At 42.0% G+C, this 20,786-nt stretch overlaps 1 protein-coding gene across 1 annotated transcript; it reads left to right on the top strand.

Moving 5' to 3' along the window:
- Nucleotides 1-625: 625 nt before the first annotated feature.
- Nucleotides 626-16,870, top strand: LOC119733420. Its single transcript, XM_038206996.1, has 3 exons — nt 626-988; nt 12,245-14,553; nt 15,291-16,870. The coding sequence occupies exons 1-3, from the start codon at nt 901-903 to the stop codon at nt 15,597-15,599; spliced, it is 2,706 nt and encodes a 901-aa protein (XP_038062924.1). The 5' UTR covers nt 626-900; the 3' UTR covers nt 15,600-16,870.
- The last annotated feature ends 3,916 nt before the right edge of the window (nt 16,871-20,786 follow it).

Raw genomic sequence — 20,786 nt, 5'->3', positions numbered from 1 at the left:
GTACATGTGTTGTGATAGTCGTGATTATGGTCTTCTTCCAGCTCATCTATTTCTTTAACATTTTGTGTTTGTTTTCGTTTTCAATCTAAAATTCAATCTATTACATGCAGATTGAAAAAAAAACCAATCGCTTCAAAGATTGCAATTTTCAATCTTACGGATTAAGAGAGTGCAACGGCCGGTTAGTGCGTCATCTCAACGTAATTAACCGTGCTTATACTACACATGGCTTTTTTTTTTACTGGAGGCTTCGTTTCATGCATCTGGTGTACACGAATGCTTTAGCTCATTTATTGTCGTTACGGGTACGTAATCCTATACGACAGCACTGCCCGACTCACAAGAGACAGCGAGTCAGTCAGTCATCACTAAGATCGAGAACATATAATAGCTTTTCCCTCTGGGACCAGCAAACATTTATATTAATGAGATACTGCACGAGTTCATTTTTTATTTATTTATTTATTTATTTCGTCTTACTTTACCAGGGTAGCCCCATCAGTTGTCAATGAACTGTTCTCCCTGGGGGCCCTGGATTACATAAAAGCATAACAACAAAAATTACAAAAAACAAAACCACAATAAAAGACATAATGAACACATTGCCATAAAATAACCCAAGGAATTAAAACCACACAAAATTTAATACCCTAGATTAAAACAGACGATGTATAGAGATAAACAGATTTAAAATAGAACATTAGTTCCGAATTAAAACAAATTGCATGGTAACAAACCAACCGCCACGTGGTACAATTGCGTCAACAATGACGTCACACCACATCAATGGAATTATAAAGGCGTTGGCTCAAGCCCAGGTAGACGATTCCGCCCGACTCGTTCAGGGAGAGCAGAGAGGTTGGCATCTAGAAACTCACCGACTTAGCCCGTCAATAATTAATGATGGCTTCTCGCCGCGGGTCCAGATGCTTCCTATTGAAGCGACTTCTTCTCGTAATGATGTACTCAGCTTGCGGTCTTCAAAATGGTATGTCTATAAGTTTAATAATAGTCGAGTTACAGTCTATTCAAAGCAATCATGCTCTCTAAATTCCAAAGAGTGAAATAAGGGACTAAACGTTTTAGAGTGAAAATCACTCTCATTTTCGATTGAAAAAGTCTGAAAAATGAACCTCTTCAGTCGAAGCTCGAGTGAAAACTCGATCTTTACGATTGAAGAAATTTCACTCTAAAACGTCTAGTCCCTAGTTTCCGACTGTGGGAGTGAATCTTCACTCGAATGGAGTGAATTGTCACTCTTTGGAATTTAGAGAGTGGCTCATCAGGCCAGGAGTTAATTTCCCGCGATCCCGTCTCCTTTTTCTATTTCGATGTTTCTATGGTCATCCGTCTATTGCAGATTCTCCAGGCTAGAACTGTCATCCATATACTCATAGAGGGAGAGAGGCCTGTAGGGCCAAATATCTTTCTTATAGACACTCATTTGAAACGCTGATCGTCTGATCACAAGTCTGAAACCCTGCTTGGTCATAATCCCCTATAAACGATGACTTCAATTCAATTCAATTCAATGCAACATTTATTTCCAAATCATACAAACATTGTAATAATTACATGAAGAAAAAAAACACCCAATAGTTGGAGGCATAAACAAAAAAAGCCAAAGCTTGTTAAGGGGAATGCCTTAAAGTTAAATTGCAAACGGTGGAACTAGTGGACACTGTGAGGCTTATTTTGGAGCACGAATCGGAAATGTTTTTTGACGATTGAGGTGACCATACTTTAAAAAACAAAATAAGGGGGCCTGGGAAAGAATCAGAGCTGCTAAAATGGCACTCCATACCTCAAATTGTGCGTGGATACTTCTGAAGCACTTTTCTAATTTTGTGTGTGTAATGGTAACACTATGAATAATGATGAATAATTTACACCATAAGAATGATCCGAAAACTCTCAGCTGGTATATGGTTGATGTATGGGCGACCTGGGAAAGAATCAGAGCTGTTAAAATGGCACTCCATACCTCAAATTGTGCGTGGATACTTCTGAAGCACTTTTCTCATTTTTGTTTTTGGTAATGGTAACACTATGAATAATGATGAATAATTTACACCATTAGAATGATCCGAAAACTCTCAGCTGGTATATGGTTGATGTATGGGCGACCAAACATATCAACATGCCGCCTTTCTGAAAAGCAGTAAATATATCCGTGTTCTGTGTGTGGTTTCCTGGTCGACTAAAGTCGCCCATGGGAATCAGCAGGGCGGTACTTCGTATGGACAAAAGTCGCCATGGCAAGGAAAGGGTTAACTCTGAACTTTGTCTCGACTGAGAGATGGCCAGTTCACATCGTGTGTTTGCCAAGTCCTTGCTAAATCAAACGGTTACAAGTTAATTTGGATTTACCTATAATTTCAAGCGTATTATAAATTATTCCCTTTATTCATTATATAGGGTACAGTGGTCTTTTTTAAAATAATAAATTCACCTGGAGCATTTATTCTCATGTAGCAACTTTTACTCTTAAAAAATCTGTTCTATGCTTTTCGTCGTTTTCAGGTAGTGCTCACGCTCTCTGGTAGAATAGTTGCATATTTTTTTCGCTGATACAATTCGACACGTTTCAATACTTTTTTGTTCGTTTCAGGAAAATATCCATGAATCGAAAATAAACATCAATGTCTTCATAAAGTCTTATACATGTATTTCGTTTTCTGATCAGTTCATAAATCATGGTCAACTATATATTTTTTCATTATAACTCGTTTGCTATACCAAGATACATGTTACGTTTTAAAAAACAAAAACAGGTATTTACTTTCTTTGTAAATCTTGAATCATTACAATATAGGCCTAGGTTTTTCCCGGCTATTTTAAAACGTTTATTATTCAAATCCACCGATTCTCATGATTCAATTCGCTCTTCTCGCGCTTCCGCCATAGGCATGCACAACCTCGATCTGGCAACTTTACACAATAGATATAGTCGGTTCAGCGATTCCCGTGTCGGGTTCAGATCGCTGAACCGGCTATTTTTATTGTGTAAAGTTGCCAGAACTAGGCTCTGCATGCCTATGACGGAGCGTGAAAAAAAAATCGTCCACTTCCAATGTTTAATTTCGGGTTTTTTTATCATACAATTTCAATTTTAGTTGAATCAAATTCAGATCATGAGAACCGTTTTATTCAAGGAGAATTCGATTTCGTCTCGTCTGCGCCGAACAGTTTTTTTCTAAAAACAACTTCGTCTTCATAAAATGATGCCACACTACTTATTTTATCACACAATTTTGCTCAATTTCGGTATACTTCATCGTGACATCTTCAGTAGAAGGAAAAGGCGGCTGATACGAACAATTTTGCGATTTTTTTCTTCTTATTATCCATACATTTATTGTTTGTTTCTTTTCATTTTCAAATTGTGAACCCCAAAGTTGGTCATTGAAAACATGTGTGAAAAAAGGTCGCTTGTTGCCTCATACTGTCAACAACGAATCGCCAAAGAAAAGAAAATTTACGAGATCAAAATATCCAAAATTCTAGCAGCTTTTTGTGCTGAAATAGCTGTAGCATTGAGGTTTCTGCCCGGTAAGATATTACAGTTTTGCTCATGAATATGGAAATTTTCATTAGCATAACAACCAAAAAGGCACCAAAAACAAAGTTAAACAGGGGTGTGAGTGACCACTGCTAAAAATAGCTGAAAAATAGCTGAAAACAGCCGGAAAAGGTGAACTTTGGAAATCTCCTATACCTCTGTACCCAGCAAGTGAGGGAAAAAAGCTGAAATCCAAAACAAAAAAAAGCTGAAATCAGCTTAGATTTCACATCCCTGGTTAAATGGGACACAAAGGTTCATTTTCAAGGATTGCATTCAAACATACACAAATTAGTCTGACACAAATTAGTCTGATAGCATGAGTCTATATCAATATTTCTCAAAACCAATTTCACAGACAGTACGTGGACATTCGAAGGATCTGCTGTCGAAAATTTCTCTCGGGCTTCTACTAAATCTGGTAAAAATAATAATGCAACAAACGAGACTAGGCTGGTCTAGTATACATCTGGTCCCAGACCAAACATATTACTGGACCAAGCCCAGTCTAATGTGGCTTTCGCGAACCCGTGAATCCCGGGTTCGTATTCATGAGCCCCCTACTAAGATAATGACTATTGAATCAGTTGATGACCATAAATATGTTCTTGATAAGCACTCAGGCTATCCCCAATGTATATGCGTCTGTTGTTTAGAGCCAGCCTGCCTCCCATCAGAATTTGAGTGATGAGTGATGCGCCAGTTAAGTGCTGGAAAGCTACCAACAGCTAAGAAAGCCACTTTAGACTGGGCTTGGTCCAGTAATGTATTCATTTTGTGCCAGGTAATAAAAATCAATCTGTTTATAGGGTGCACAGACCTAATTCAAGCGAGAATTTCTACGCCAGCTGATTAGCATAAAAAGTGCCCCCACAATTTCTTTTGAAAACGGAGACCGTTTGGCTTTAAAACGGTGGAATTGTTTAAATATACCCAAGGATCAACTCCCTGGTTTTGGGGCTTCCATCTGAGGGCAGGCTTGATAAAATCACGGACGAAAAAATGGGTCCTATTTGCCTGTGAAAGTGGAAGGGTGCCACTCTTAAAATGGCTACATGCAGGCTCGGGAACTATCACTTTTCGGCAGGTGATTTTATTTGGGTGTGAATATTTCAAAATGTAATTGGCTACGGTACGTAAAATTGAAAAGAATTGAAAAGATGAAAGACAAGACAATAATTAAATTTTTGTTTCATAAACCCCAGTGATGTTGGCTTGCATGTTACTTGGCCCTGAACTTTGTTGATTTTACACTGTTTTCAATGGGGCTTGAATTAGTACAGTGGACCCTATATATTTCAAAATGGCGGCCTCCAGTACTCATGCGGGCGGGGGACTTGAATACAGTTTTTTTTTTGTTTACGTTCGTCGTAGAAGTCGATAGAGAGACAATAACTAGCTTTGGGAGACAGTTTTCTGGATTGTGAACAGAATAAGGCCTGGATAGGGCATAGCCTCATCCAAAGTGCATTATTGATGTACATGTATACATGATATTCAGACTTGACTGGCTACAGTAATATAACCCTAGCTCAGGCCGACTTCAACCCTAACGGAGGGTATAAACCTAATGGAGAGCACCCCTAACGGATCGTAACCCTAACGGGAGGCAACCCTACCGGATCGTAACCCTAACGGGAGGCAACCCTAACGAATCGTAACCCTAACGGAGGGCAACCTTTGTGAAACGTAACCCTAACTGGAATGGTGGTGGTGGTGGTGGTGGTGGGGGGGGGGGGGGGGTGTTGTTGTTGTTGTTGTTGTTGTTGAAGGGGGTACTCGGTGTGGGTGGTTGGTTAGGGGTGGGGATGGGGTGGGGTGGATGGGGGTATCCTTTAAAGACATGAGCCTTCTAAGTAAAACCTTCAATGACCAAGAAACATTTCCTCCCCACCCTTTTCAAGATAACCACGCCCACCCCACACAAAGGAATTTAATATTTAAGTAATAAAAAAAAATCAAAGAAAACAAGCAAACAAAATACAAATGCTCCCATGCGCTCAGCCAACAACCCATACACCCACACCCACGCACATTTGGCAACAATAGAACTTTATTAAAATGATGCTATCATTATTTCTGAAGACATTGCAGATTCCGTGTGTGTGCTAGTTTCATTACTGGACCAAGCCCAGTCTAATGTGGCTTTCGCGAACCCGTGAATCCCGGGTTCGTATTCATGAGCCCCCTACTAAGATAATGACTATTGAATCAGTTGATGACCATAAATATGTTCTGGATAAGCACTCAGGCTATCCCCAATGTATATGCGTCTGTTGTTTAGAGCCAGCCTGCCTCCCATCAGAATTTGAGTGGTGAGTGATGCGCCAGTTAAGTGCTGGAAAGAAACCTACAGCTAAGAAAGCCACTTTAGACTGGGCTTGGTCCAGTAATGAAAATTCCACTCATTTGGTGGCAATTCACTGGAAATCGTTTCCAAACAATGGGCCGGATTTAGCCCATCCATTTGGGTAATGGGGTAATCCCATACAACAGCACTGCCCGGCTTACTCATGTGTCAGTTATAGTGAGTCAGTCAGTCACAAGGAGACGCAAGGCGGACCCCCTGGACCCAGCAAAACCTATTTTTGAACGAAACAAAAAAGCTGTTTGAGCCTTTTAAACTGTTTTGTTTTACGGGCAATTAAGGTTTGCATATAAATTCAACATAATAGTACCTGTTGCACTTAACTAATGACATTTTATTCTGCTACTCGTCCCAAGGTTTTAGTTGTGGCTCTTCCCAGAGGGCCAGCCACGAGTCCATTTTGTGCCCAACTCAAGAACTCACTGGCTCACTGTCACTTGTGAGCCGTGCAGAGCTATTGCATGGATACGGTCGAGTCCACCGAGTCGAGCCGAGTCCACAAAGGTTCGCGTCTGAACCAGTCCGAGCCCACCGAGTCCGAGCCCAGCCCACGAAGGTTCGCGTCCGAACCAGTCCGAGTCCACCGAGACCGAGCCGAATCCACAAAGGTTCGCGTCCGAACCAGTCCGAGCCCACCGAGTCCGAGCCCAGCCCACGAAGGTTCGCGTCCGAACCAGTCCGAGCCCACTGAGACCGAGCCCAGCCCACGAAGGTTCGCGTCCGAACCAGTCCGAGCCCACCGAGTCCGAGCCCAGCCCACGAAGGTTCGCGTCCGAACCAGTCCGAGCCCACTGAGACCGAGCCGAGTCCACGAAGGTTCGCGTCCGAACCAAGTCCAAGTCCATCGATTGTCCGAGTCCGAGTCAAAATTGTTAAGTCCGCGCCAAGTCTGAGTCCAGTCGCGAAAGTTTGTTTTTAAGCTACCTGTCACTGAAGCTTGGTGGTCGGTCGGTTGGTCGGTCGCTCGGCCTGTTAATCTGTTCCCGAAAAATTAACAAAATGCCCTGCCATGGTCATATAAATGCAATCTTACTGATTTTTTTTCTTCGGAAGACCGGCTTTGTTTCGATCGATGCGCATGCTCGTCTATTTTGCACGCGAGACATTCCGAAACCGGCCCAAAGCTTATATGGTGTACTCGATCGTGCTTGCTTCCATAGTTGTCAGAACACACACACTTGAATTTGTATCGTTGTGGAGACATTTCTTTGTTCTCGTGTAATAAAGTTCATATACACTGCTATTTCGGTTGTGTACTATATGAACTTAGCAACCAGTTGTGTAAAACAAAATTGAACAAGTTGTGTAACATTTTACACAAGTTGTGTAATATTTTACACAAGTTGTGTAATATTTTACACAAGTGTAAATATTTACACAAGTGTAAACAACGGGTTGCTAGGTTCATATAGTACACAACCGTCTGATTTTTACACAACCGAAATAACAGTGTATCTATTTCGGGATAACCTAGTGGAGACGTATTCATCTATAGAAATTGCCCCGTGGAGACGTATACAATATTTTGTTCCCTATTGTGTGCATGTCTCCAGAGGGCACGGTGTATCAGATCACGTCCACGCACGCACTACTGAGTATACAGTGATTATCGAATCGTGGTTTCTTGCGATACTCTACAGCCTATATAGAGGTATCTTAAAGAGTCAAAGCAGACAACAGACGCGGAACCGTTAAAAACAACAATTTGAACATTTTCTCAAGTTTAAACAGTTCTTTGAAATGAAGTCTTTCTGTAATATTTCTGTAATATTTCTGAATTGCTTGTCATTGTACACAATGTTTTTCGTATGTTCCACCAAAGCACTTTTTCTCATGAGTCGAGTTTAATTTTACTGAATATTTTCCAGTAATGTGTAATGTGTGCAAGGCCCCAATGGAAACATTTTTTTTTAACTGTTTGGGCATACCCTGGATAATGAAATGGAATATATATCAATAAAAATAAATAAGTATAAACAGACAAATAAATAAATAAATAAACTCGATTCAAGTCCGACAGCTAGTCCTACTGAGCCACTACCTCAGTCCGATCCACTCTGAGACAAAAAGCCAACAAGTCCCAGTCTAGACTCGTGTCCCTCACACAATGTATTATAGGATTATCCCGTATACGGTATAGCCAGAGCTCAGATTTCTCAATGCATTGATGAATTGAATACAAATTTGTACACTCTCCGACCATCTTTACCAGTTTTAATTGCCTTGTCTTGTATTTTAGCCCTGTCTCGTCTTCAGTGAAAGGGGCAGACGGATATTATCACCAATCCTCATTATTCTCAGGGTCTCGTTAGTAAAAGGCTATTTATTCTGTCAGATCTATTGACGACGAAAACTCTGCATCCAATTAAAAAGGAAACAACGAGATCATTAAATGGTATTAGCAGGAAACAGACTCATTATTTGGGGGATCAGGACGGAATTAATTAGTTCCTTTGTGCACTGCAAAACGTGACTCTACGTCATACACGTGAACCTACCAAGTTGATGCACGTGATATGTGCCAACGTTGTGTAATACACACACATCCAACCTCGTCCCCAGGGTGTCGAGCAGTACGCGCCCACCACTACCTGCTCTCTCACCCTGGTATTGGATCATTTGCATGTGCAAGATTTTTGCACACGTATGCAAATGAGGAACAGTCTGGTGCCTGGATATGAGTTACACATTAGCGTTTGTTTTTGTATGCGGTGTCTGGGGTAAAAAAACACAGTCAATTCGTAGCAGCGCGAGCACGGCGTGAGTTACGAAAACACGATTTTTGAAATCAAACTGTTACGATCTTATCGAGACAACATGCAGTATCATATTTCATATTAATATGAGCAAATTGGAAAGGAAATTAGTATTTTCGAGAAGGCGTGGACGAATGATCGCGAAAACACGTACTGCACGTTGTGAATATATAGCACCAAGTACACGATAAAAACCATTACTAGCCAATTGCGGTATCCAATCAGGATACAGGAAGAAAGTTTCCTATCCAGGGTTTACTATTGGAAACGCGGTTGGAAATAAAGTAAGCACTGGGGACGAGGTTGACACACATCGTCACCGACACCACGAAGTAACACTCTACCGTGTTAAACCATATTTTTTTTTCGATTTCCATTTTTTTGGGATTTTTAAACATTATTCATCAAGGCCTACCATTGCACGAAGTTTCAAAGCTTCAAGAGCTTTACTTTAATAATTACGCTAAGTATCCATGGCAACTTTTGCGCAAAAGTGACAATTTTCGTTTTCACGAAGTAACACTCAAGTTCCATTTACCCTTGCAATGCATGGCGCGCACTCTGCTCAAATGCGAGCAAAAACGTTTTCACGAAGTAACACTCTTGTTGTTTGAGCGCGCGCGCTGACCTCCGTTTCCACGAAGTAACACTCTTCTAGTGTTGTAATACATTGAAGCGTGCTACTTCGTGAAGACGAAATTTTACAGTTTCGCAGCTTTTTTGGTTTTACGAACTAGCACTCATTTTTTCCTCTTATTTCTTGTTGTTTTAATACACAAACAAGTCAAAACCAGCAAATTTAATAACATCAATACATCAAGTGTCTACAACGAGAAACTCAACTGAAAATACCATGTAGTTTTGACGCAAAGTGTTGTTCTAGAAGGCGTTCAACTTAAGATGCCGTTTTCTCCGATTGCTAATTTTTACCGGTATGTACATGAGTGTTACTTCGTGGTGTCGGTGACGACATGAGGTAAAACCAACTGCTACCTCAACTACATCAGGTGCTGCATGTGATAGATAACTGTCAACTTCCTTACACCTCATGCACATGACATGCACCTCAGGTTAAACCACGTGTTCCCTCATGTACACCAAGTGCAGCATGTGATAGATGACTGTACATTTATAAAACCTCATGCACTTGACATGCAGTTTTGTGGTGTTGTGAATTGCTGACTGGAAACCTCTTTCACTTGAGGTGCAGTATGTGTGTGTTTCAGCCAGCTGAAACTCTCATCTACTGCACATAATGTGTCAACGTTGGGCAAGACACACACCTCAGGTTAAACTACGTGTTCCCTCATGTACACCAAGTGCAGCATGTGATAGATGACAGTACACTTATAACACCTCATGCACTTGACATGTAGTTTTGTGGTGTTGTGAATTGCTGACTGGAAACCTCTTTCACTTGAGGTGCAGTATGTGTGTGTTTCAGCCAGCTGAAACTCTCATCTACTGCACATGATGTGTCAACGTTGGGTAATACACACACCTCAGGTTAAACCACGTGTTCCCTCATGTACACCAAGTGCAGCATGTGATAGATGACTGTACACTTATAACACCTCATGCACTTGACATGCAGTTTTATGACGTGCTTTGAGGTAGACCGTACTCTGTATCTGATGTAGAAATATGTTGGTGATTTTAAGACCAAAGGACCTCATGAGGTTTAAGTGCAATGAGCGCGATTAACCATTGATGCCCATGAATTGCAGTATATCGTTCCTGATCGTAATATCTTTACATGTGTTTGAGATAAAACGTACAGGGTAATATTGTACCTCAAGTATTTGAGGTATACAATAAACAAATAAAAAACCACCACTGGAGACACGTGAGGTTTAACAAAACGTACAAATGATGCAATCCTTCATTGGGGCAGCGCAACATGCGTATGCTGACAATATACATTGTGCACATCATGTACTTCAAGATGAAGTGTAATGCATAAACTAATATCACCTTAATGCACCTAAAGCTTCCCAAGACACATAAACCTATTGCAAGCAAGGTCCTCCGCCGATTACGGAAGAAGGCCTATCCCTGGTGTTGTTGTAAGCCGCTGTGATGCTTTCAACACATTAAGAAAAGAGAACCACATTTGAAGCAGTAGCACAGCAACCGGCCAGTGACAGTACACAATCACGGTACAAAATCACGACTCTACCGACTGAGCTACCGAACTATCGACAAATGCTGGAAATTCACCTGCTTACGTACCATAAAAGTATTGTGGAGGGCGCTAAACAACCTTTAATGCTGATGTTGTTTGGGAAAAATATTTTTCCCCAAACGATATCCGCATATGGTGTACGCTAGGACGTTTTGGATTTTACTTCTCCTAAAACCATGAAGAAAAAAAATGAATTTGCACGTAATGAAAGTCGGACTTCATTTCCCTTTAAAAAATCCTCCAAAGCCTCAGATAAGAAAAAAACCCGGTTAAATAAGGGAATAAATGTGTGCTCTGGAGGTTTTTATCACTCTGTTTAAGACCACTTAGAGTCTGGGTGCTGATAATTACCCGAGCCTCCGGCGAGGGTAATTATCAGCACCCAGACTCTAAGTGGTCTTAAACAGAGTGATAAATACCGACTGAGCACATATTTATTCCCATTCATAAATACCTTTTTGGTAAAAAATATCACATAATTCGTTAAAAAAATACCGATTTGTTCAACAAGTTCACTTCATGCTTTTGGAAACATCCCTCTAGCAAAATAATGGAGTGTTCAGCTGGCGAGTAAGATGTAAACAGCCCTTTTATGGAGATTGACGCTCGCGTGGCATGTTCTGAGCGATGTCGCGCAGAACGCACCTGGCGCGTTGCGTTTTGAATTTAGAACTATAAAATTCTGACTCACTGGTAGTGTTGCGCATGCTTACGTGAGGATTGTGAACGTTCAACCAATGAAACGGTAAGAGGCACTGGATTTTTAGGGGTCTACATTTTATTGCGACACTGGAAAAGTGTTTAAGACCAGCTAGCCATGTCTTTATCATCCGTTTAAGACCGGCCACGTGACGGGCTCTCGACAAATAGGAATGGCTAAACTGTCTGAGGTATTTATGAATGGTGTTTTGAACCCACATCGCGCGGATCCCTCGCGGTACAAAACCACGACTCTATTGACTGATCTGAGCTATCTAACTGCTTGGCAAATCCTGGAAGCTCATGGCAATATATACTTGCGTTCGTGTCGTATAGGGCGCTCAAAAACCATGTAATGCGGATGTTGTTTAGGAAAAAAAACTTCGCGGTCGGCTTCAGGGTGTCGCCAACTAATAATAATAGTAATAGTAGTGGATATTTATAAAGCGCACGTATCCACCAGGACTGGTGCTCAAGGCGCTACATCATTATTACCCCTGCTCATTGGGCACATGAAACATTCCAAATACCATCTCAGCTCCCTGGGGAGTATGCAACTAGATACACTATATACCCGTTTTTATTTGTCGCCGCTGCTGCTGCTTCATGCTTCTTTGATGTTACGGTTTATTCATTGTATTTAACTAAATCCAATGGTTTTCGTAAAATTACAGTTGCCGGGCAACATTTATGTGGAGAATCAAGGACGCGTTGTTCAGTTGGCTGCTTGGATATGGGTTCGACAGGAAGAGAGTTGTGCCGATGTGACCCACAGTGCGCCCTCTACGATGACTGCTGTGAAGACTACTGGACCAACTGCGTCAATGAGTCATCCTCGGAGTCTCGCATCAGACCGATACTCCACTCCGAATACTCCGAATACTTCGGCTGCGTCTCCCCCATCGATATCGACTCCTTCTACAACCGCTTCGTGGTGGTCGATCGGTGCCCTCTGGATTGGCCTCAGGGCGTCACCAAGAGTCGATGTGAGAGCACAACACTGTCGAGGCAGGAGAAACTCCTAACGCTGTTTGTCAACGGTCCTGGTGACATTGTCTTCAAGAACGTGTACTGCACCATCTGCCATGAGATCCAGGAACAACAACTGCGTCCCTGGACTGTGGAACTTTGGCGTTGTCAGCCAGCTGAAGGGGAGAGTCGACCGGTCCAAATCGGCGGCAATCCAGATTACACCACCTGTTCAAAGTTCCGCATGAAACCTCCCTCCTCAATGCTGTATCACCCTCACCGATGCTACCCCAGTTTCGTCGACAGTTGCCCAGCCAACACGACCGCCCAAGCTGACCAAGTCCAACTCTGTGAAGACTACACCTCCTTGCTGTTCCACAAATACGCAGATGTCGTCTACAAGAACGTTCATTACTTGAATTGTAGCAGCAGCGGCTCTTTAGGCATCCATGATGTGTTTTGTAAACCCCGAACCGGAATTAATGATAGGTTTGACCCCAATCGCTCATTCACCCTCCTCTTTGACTTTACGAGTCGCACGGTACACAGCGTGACGAACGAAGGCACAACAAGCAGGACCCATTCCACACCAGCACTAATAAGAAACTGCAGTCGATGGCAGATCTATGATCCCTTCTTAGACATCTGTCAGGATTTGACTTGTCGTGATGGGCAACCTCCTGAATCATCATCAGGCATGTGTTTGGACGCACAGCCGAAAAAGGCATTAGGACAGTCCAACCTGTCCGAGGATTGCCTAGAAAACTTGATTGCTATGAACAGCAGCGAGATGTCTACCAGCACAGACCTTTGGACGAGTGCAGACATCGTAGATGAAGGTTCAGACAGCCCACGCCACATTCTAAACATCTACACGAGTTTCGCTTTAGCTGATCGCATTCAAAATGCTCTTGATCTAAAATTGTCCAACGTCACAGACGCAGGCAGCTTTGCTTCCCTCTTGTGTAGTAAGGCATCCTCGGTGATTCTGGTAGCTTCAGATCAATCTGAAACCCATAAGGAGGGAATCTGCGAAGGATTTAGCTTTGGCAATATCAGCTTCTCAGACCTGTTAGTGTTGGACGGCGTTTTCAGTGTGAACATTGGTGGATTTGTTTACGACCAGCACGAGTTCATGCATGAAACGGAGTACTTCTTTGACATCAACGACGCCAGCGTCATCAGACGTCAGTCTGTCACGCTATGCAATCCATTTGTTGGAAGTCGTCGTTGCTCTCTCCTCATTTTGTATCCAGACGATTTCTTCCAGTCAACGGATGGTGGCGCCCTCATCCACGCTGAGACTGGTGTTCCCTTCCTTGTTGGCGAGTACTGGCTGCTACCAGATGGCACAGTGCGAGTGTGCCAGATAGTGTGGTCTCACGTTTTGGCCTATGTCAGTTATGTTGGCACTTGTTGCTCTGTATTTGGTCTTATCCTAGGCCTTGTGACGTATGGTGTATTCCCGAGTCTGCGCAACACGCCAGGTAAGATCGTTATGAATCTCATGGGGGCGCTGTTGATGGCCCAGGTATTCCTGATGTTTGGTACGGATCCCCAGTCTTGGTTCTGTGTCCTGCGAGCCGTGTTGCTGCATTTCTGTTGGCTGTCTGTCTTCTTCTGGATGAGCGTCTGGTCCTGTGACTTGGCCTACAATCTCAAGTGCAATGTGAGGCCCGCACGCCCGTCGAGACGGGGTGGGTCGGAGGGCTGGAAGGTCCTCAAGCTGTCGGCCTTCGCTTGGGGTTTACCGGCTGTCATCGTGGTGTCTTGCTTCTTAGCGTCCCAATTCAGTAACGACCGGCTTGGATGGTTCCAGTACGGTGGCAGCAGCTGCTGGATCGTCGTGCCATTTCACTCTGCGATTGTATTCGGCTCTCCTATCGCCTTGTCCATCGCTGTTAATGTGGCGATGTTCGCCTTCACGATCCACACCGTGATTGCCAACCATCGGAGGCTTGTCGCAGCACGTATGGCGAAGCAGACCAAGACCACCGTTCTCATGTGCTTCAAGGTAAGTTTGCAAGACCGCCAAACCAATAGACCTTTTGCATGGCAGCCATCTTGGAGTGGCAGTGACTTTGTTTCACTTGTACATGTACAAGCATATATATCCAAACTTGTTTTGCTCAATCGTTGTTAATGATTTAAATAATCATCATAACTGCAAAAAGGCTGACGGTATAAACAGGATCAAAAGTCGTACAGGGTGGGGTTACATTTCGTCACGGTTTTTACGAAGAGCCACATGTGTCAAAAATTAACCACTTTTTCGATTTTGATTTTTTTTTCCAATATTTTGCTTAGAAACGATGTACTTAACCATTTTGACATATTTCTTTAAGCAAAACATCATTAATTTCCAAGTTACATTAATGTTGCAAGGGGCAGAAGTCTCGATGCATTTTGCGTTTTCACGAAGAGCCACATACATTTTGGCCCCTGGAACATGTACAAAACCTATTGAACGGAAATACGTAAAAGTAGGTCAACTGAGATTTCCGTTTTCACGAAGAGCCACATATCTTTGTTACATTTTCAGCTGTGCGCGCGTACTCACTTATAATGGTTGGGTTACAGTTTACGACTATGTACACCATACGTATTTGTTTGCGATCAGTGGTAAGGTTGGCTCCGGTAATTATTTTATACCTAACAACATTGCCTTTTGACCCGGGACCCGAGGTCACAGATCTGGTGAACCTGATTCATTTTGCAAACGTGTCAAGTTATATTTTGTTCGCATTGCAGATCGGCATGGTCACCGGGGTAACATGGACTTTTTTCATCGTGGCCAACGTGGTCCGGGAGCCTGCCTTGTGGTTCATCTCGGTCCTCGCCAACTCCCTGCAGGGCGCCCTCATCGCCGCCATTTTCCTCCTCAGGGCCAGCGTGCGCAAACTCTGGCGGGAAAAGCTGGCGCGGGCGTATGCGCGCGCGCGTGCATGCCGCCGCAGCTGCTGCCGCCGTGGTGCCGGTGATGATCAGAAACGCGACAGTGACATATGCTTATCTTCCTGTTCTGGCAGCCTAGACAAAGGGGGCGTGGCTATACAGTAGAGGTGGGGTCGCCGGATCAAAAAGTATCCAAACCTTTTGACACCTTGTCGACCACTCCCAGAACATAAGCTTAATTTGTTTTCGCTTGAGCGCAGACAGGGGTACCGTAGCATGCATGTGTATTCTCAATGAACTGTGATTATCTTTGAAATACATGTTCTTCTTCATCTGCTCGTTCTTGTGTATTTGTATCTTCCCGTAAGTGTTCAGTGGTTTCAGCAGCTTGTTAGGGCAGTCTGGTTCCCAGACCAAAATATGTTGACTATTCTTACACGGCACCATGGGCGTCAATCTGTGGGAGAGGGGGGGGGGGGGACAAGTCCCCCACTTTTTCCTGCGGGGGTATCATCGTTTGCCCCCCTCCCCCACACTTTTTCCGTCCCCGAATAAAACTTGTAGCCAACAAAAGCTCAGAAAGTTGGTTCAATGACTCCAAACTGGAAAATAATGTTTAAAAGATGATCTAAGTGGTCAAAAAATGTCTTCATATCGCACCACAGAGCGTCTACAATCCAAAAATTGTTCGGGCCCCTTAAGCGGCCCAGCCAGACCCTACGCCGGTATGCCCCCACACTTTGGAGAAGCGATTGACGCCTTTGCACGGCACCTGACCAAAACATTCAGGATCCCGCCCGTTTCCGAAATTGTCCGGACTTAAATTTACGTTGACACTTGGATATGTGTTGGCGATAGTTCGGGCATTTCCGGTGTAAAATAGTTTTTATTTACCAACAAAAGACCTGTCATGCTTGCCATCAATCTTGAAAATTTTGATTTCATAAATGCATGGCTTTCATTTAAGAAATTAAATGCCAGGCGTATTACCCACGTATCCATTGTAAAATGTGAAATGTTAACGTTGGGTCGCAACTCAAATATTCACTCGTATGAGGCCGTGATGAGGGGCGGGCTTTGCAGCTGTGTCATGTTCAAGTTTTGAATGCGATGGTTACCTGACCCATGATATAGCTATTGTGGGACGTACGTCAGGGAACCAGATTACTTGTAAGAGCTAACTCAAAATGCATATTAGTGAGGTACTTCGCTATATACAATTTTTGGGTGCACGGACCCCTACAGCAATCTCAACTCCTCTTTAGGATTTTGTGTGGTTAACATAATCCGTTTGATAACTCGACGTTTACAGTATGTTCTGTTTGTCTTCAGGAGACAGGGCTACCAGGTACGTATGGCTTGAGAGGGATCCTCATTGGTACGGATATATTAGTATAGCGTAACGTATATATCAATAAGGGAATAAATGTGTGTTTGGGAGGTATTATAACACTCTGGTTAAGACCGGTGGGAGTCTGGATGGGTGATAATTACCCGAGTCGAAGCCGAGGGTAATTGTCACCCATCCAGACTCCCACCGGTCTTAAACAGTGTATAATACCGACCGAACACATATTTATTCCCATTCGTGAAAACCTTTTCGGCAAAAAAAAAATATTTTCGGTCCAAAAATCAAAATGTCAAAAACTAGACGTTGCCAACCATTTTGTTTAACAATTTGACTTCATGCTTTACGAAACACCCCTCTGACTATAATATGGAATGCCCCTCCAAAACTCGTGACCTTATAAGGACATTGGCGTGCGCGTCGCGCGTACTGCGCGATGTCACGCAAAACGCAGCTGGGCTGGTTGTATGAATGCCCTCCACAACTCGTTACCTTATAAGGACATTGGCGTGCGCATCGTGCGTACTGCGCGATGTTGTGCAAAACGCAGCTGGGCTGGTGTAGTGTGAATTTCGAACAATGAAATACTGATTCACTGGTAGTACATTGCACATGCATACGTAAGGAATGTGAGCGTTCAACCAATGAAACGTTAAAAGGCACCGGATTTCATGGGACTCCAAATTTCATGTGACACGTTTAAGACCGGCCTCGTGACGGGCTCTCGACCAATAGGAATGCGTAAACTGTCTTAGGTATTTATGAATATGTAATTAAACTATGTATCTATTTTGATGTTTATTAAAAACAATTAGCAGTACATGTATGCACAATTTGTTATTGAAGGTAATCAATGCCCCCAAAAATGTAAAGTTTCATTTGTTTTGAAGGGTGAAATTGGGTCAAATTGAATTGTAGACGCTGCAGAGTCAACCTCGTTCCCAGGGCTTACGTTCTTTTCAACCTCGTTTCCAATAGTAAGTCCTTGATAGGAAATTTTCTTCCTGTATCCTGATTCGATTCTGCAATGGATTTATATCGTGTACTTGGTGTTGTTATTTCCAATGCGTATTTCGTGTTTTCACGTTCATTGTAATTACTACGTCCACGCGCCTTCTCAAAAATATTCCTTTCCTTTCAGATTTGCTCACATTAATATGAAATGGGTTTTTTTTTACTCGCCCTGTATAATCTTAGAGTTTTTCTTCAAATTCTTCTGAGTAGTGTTTGTATATATAAAGTTATGGTCCAAAGTGTGTGACATTGTTCTTTTTCTTGTTGCCTTAGCATAAGTACTTTGTCATTTTATGGGCTAAGTATCTTTAAGAATGACTTCACTGATGTTTTTGTTTGTATTTGTTGAGCAGGTAGTTTGCTGGTCATAGCTACTCTTGCAGGACAACTGCATTTTATCAGAATTACATTGTGTAAAGTCATAGAAGCCAGATGTAACAGTGACAGGGAACAAAAAGTGATCCCCAACATTTTCAGCAGCCTTTTATCTCGGGAGACCTTCCCTGTTACTGGTGGATTCTATCTCTTGTATATATATCCCTTGGAAACTATAAAAAAAAAAAATAATAATAATAACAAAAAAAAAGAAAAAAGTCAGCAAATCAAAGTTTTAGGTTGCACCGTGTGGTGAGAAATCCCTGTGAGTTTGTTGGGTTCGATAAGACAAAACCAAACATTTTAAACGTTTAAAAATTTTCTTGTTCAGTATATATGATTGTATAAAAAAAAAGAACGTTAACTGTAACTCAGAAACACAGTCCGTTGTGTATACTAGTACGTAATATAGAGTGAATAAAATAAAGTGGTCCAGCACAAATCTACTCGTTAACATAATTTCATAATTGTTTTATTTCTGTTTTTTTTTATTACAAAATAATGGCACCAATAATTGATTAAATTTTTAATGGCAATGTTAAAAAAAAATGTACGAAACTTGGTGTGACCTCAATAAAATATCTTTATTTTTTTTTTAATTGTCAAAGGCAAGTTTTGCAACGGCGGCCCTTTTCGTGGAGTGGTTAACACCCGGTAGAATACTTAACCAAACTGGAAAAGGACAATAGTGCAAATTAATTCACCCTCCTATATGGAAACGTGCATTCTGAGTATTTTGTAATCACCTAGCTGGCTAAGATACCATGTTGAGTATTAGCAAGCTTAATTTTGTGGAAAGAGGGTAGGGTTTGAATGTGCGGGAGAAATTATAGGGTAAAACAGCGACAAAGACAACCTGTACAACCCCCGGGGGTGGTGAGCAAGATTGCGACGTCTCTTAGTGCAAACAAGGTAACACGGAAAAAAATGAATTTCTTCAAAAGTACTTTCAAAATCACCACCAAAAATATTAATCTGATGAAAAAAAGACTGCTTGAGGTTGCAAAAGTCATTTTGGAATTGACTGTCATTTACAAAAGTCAATTTTGGAAATTGAATGAAATTTGTGGGAAAAATGGAGGTGTCCTGAACTGCATGATTACCAACAAATCTATCGTCAACAAGTGTTGAGCTTGCATTCTCAATTGAGCCCTGTGTTTTATCTACAAAGCTGTGCTTACTTTGGTAGATATAGTTGGTGGATGTCACAGATTAACACAATTACATCAGATGTACCTACAATCATGTGATTTTAGGTACATGTAATGTACAAGTATCACATACATGTACATGTATGAGAAAGTTGTGTCCATTTTAGTACCAACCAATAAGTCAGACACGAAAAAATGCAGATGTGAAACTACATTCTCCATTGAGAGCTGTGGTATATCTACAAGCCATGTGCTACTTTTGGTAGATGTGTTTTAAAGATTAAAAAAAAAATTACCTAAAAACCATGTGATCAGTCACATGTTACTTCATTTGTACATTTGTAACTGCCTAAAGACCATTCACTGTTCACTGGAGGAGGCCCCTTCAATTTGGGCCATTCACAATGCAGTGTGCCACCAAGAGTTTGCCAAGGATAGTCCATTTTTCAAGTTTATGGTCGACTAAGCATGGCCAATTTGAATGAGTGTCAGTAGACAACTTGAGCTAATTTGTTATAGATTAGGGCATAGCGTTCTGCCACCTTACAAAAAAAACACCATTATTGATAAAGAAAAGGGCAAACATATACTCAAATCATACGCTAACGAAACTACTGACCGGAAAAACTAAATTTCAAATGTCCCGCACTGCGAATTTGTCGACCATCTCCTACAATGCACTTGGAAATATGAACTCTCCGTGACAAACTCTTGGTGGCGCACTGCATCGTGAATGGCCCGAATTGCAAAAGCATCGTGTGACAAGCTTCTGTTCAGATATTCCATCACGGGACATTTGCTTTGTGACTTTTAACTTTCTCTGCCGCATCCTAACATCAGTTTGTTGCTTTTCAAGTAACTTACCAATAAAACCCATCAATTTCGGTGGATAGGGTTTTATCAAACGTACAAAATCACACGATCAATTCAGTCATCAGATCCTGATAAAATAATAATTAAAGTAATATTCACATAAACTTAGTTTCGTGAGCTGTTCTGTGACATTGGGAGCCTTGCTGATAAACCCATAACCACCCCAAAAAAAGAAAAAAAAATGATCCAAATAAAAAAAAAAGACACGAAAAACCTAGTAGATAGAGCTGGCCCGAGAGCACACCATACTCAAGTCAATGATTCAGCATGGCTACTCACTAGAACTGTTTCATGCATAACTGGCTGGAACTAGCAGCTCTTTTTGTGTTACGGGATATCCTATACAAGAGCACTGCCCAGTTGACAGTAGTCAGGCAGTTTGGTACACAATATGATGGAATTGTTCATTTGATGATAAAAGCATGACATTGGGGCACAGTCAGAGTATGCCATAGGGAAAATACTTGGCTATAGGGCCATCGCAGATTTGTCAGATAAAGAAATATCATAGAATAACATGCAATGGCCGCCTTTCAGAAATTTTTGAAAATTTCATGGTAGGTCAAAAAAAATAAGTCTCCGGTTTCTGGT

This window comes from Patiria miniata, unplaced genomic scaffold (assembly GCF_015706575.1).
Source record: "Patiria miniata isolate m_02_andy unplaced genomic scaffold, ASM1570657v1 HiC_scaffold_25, whole genome shotgun sequence".
Taxonomy (NCBI): domain Eukaryota; kingdom Metazoa; phylum Echinodermata; class Asteroidea; order Valvatida; family Asterinidae; genus Patiria; species Patiria miniata.
Note: the sequence above shows the minus strand (reverse complement) of the source record. Positions and strands in the feature narration are given on the sequence as shown.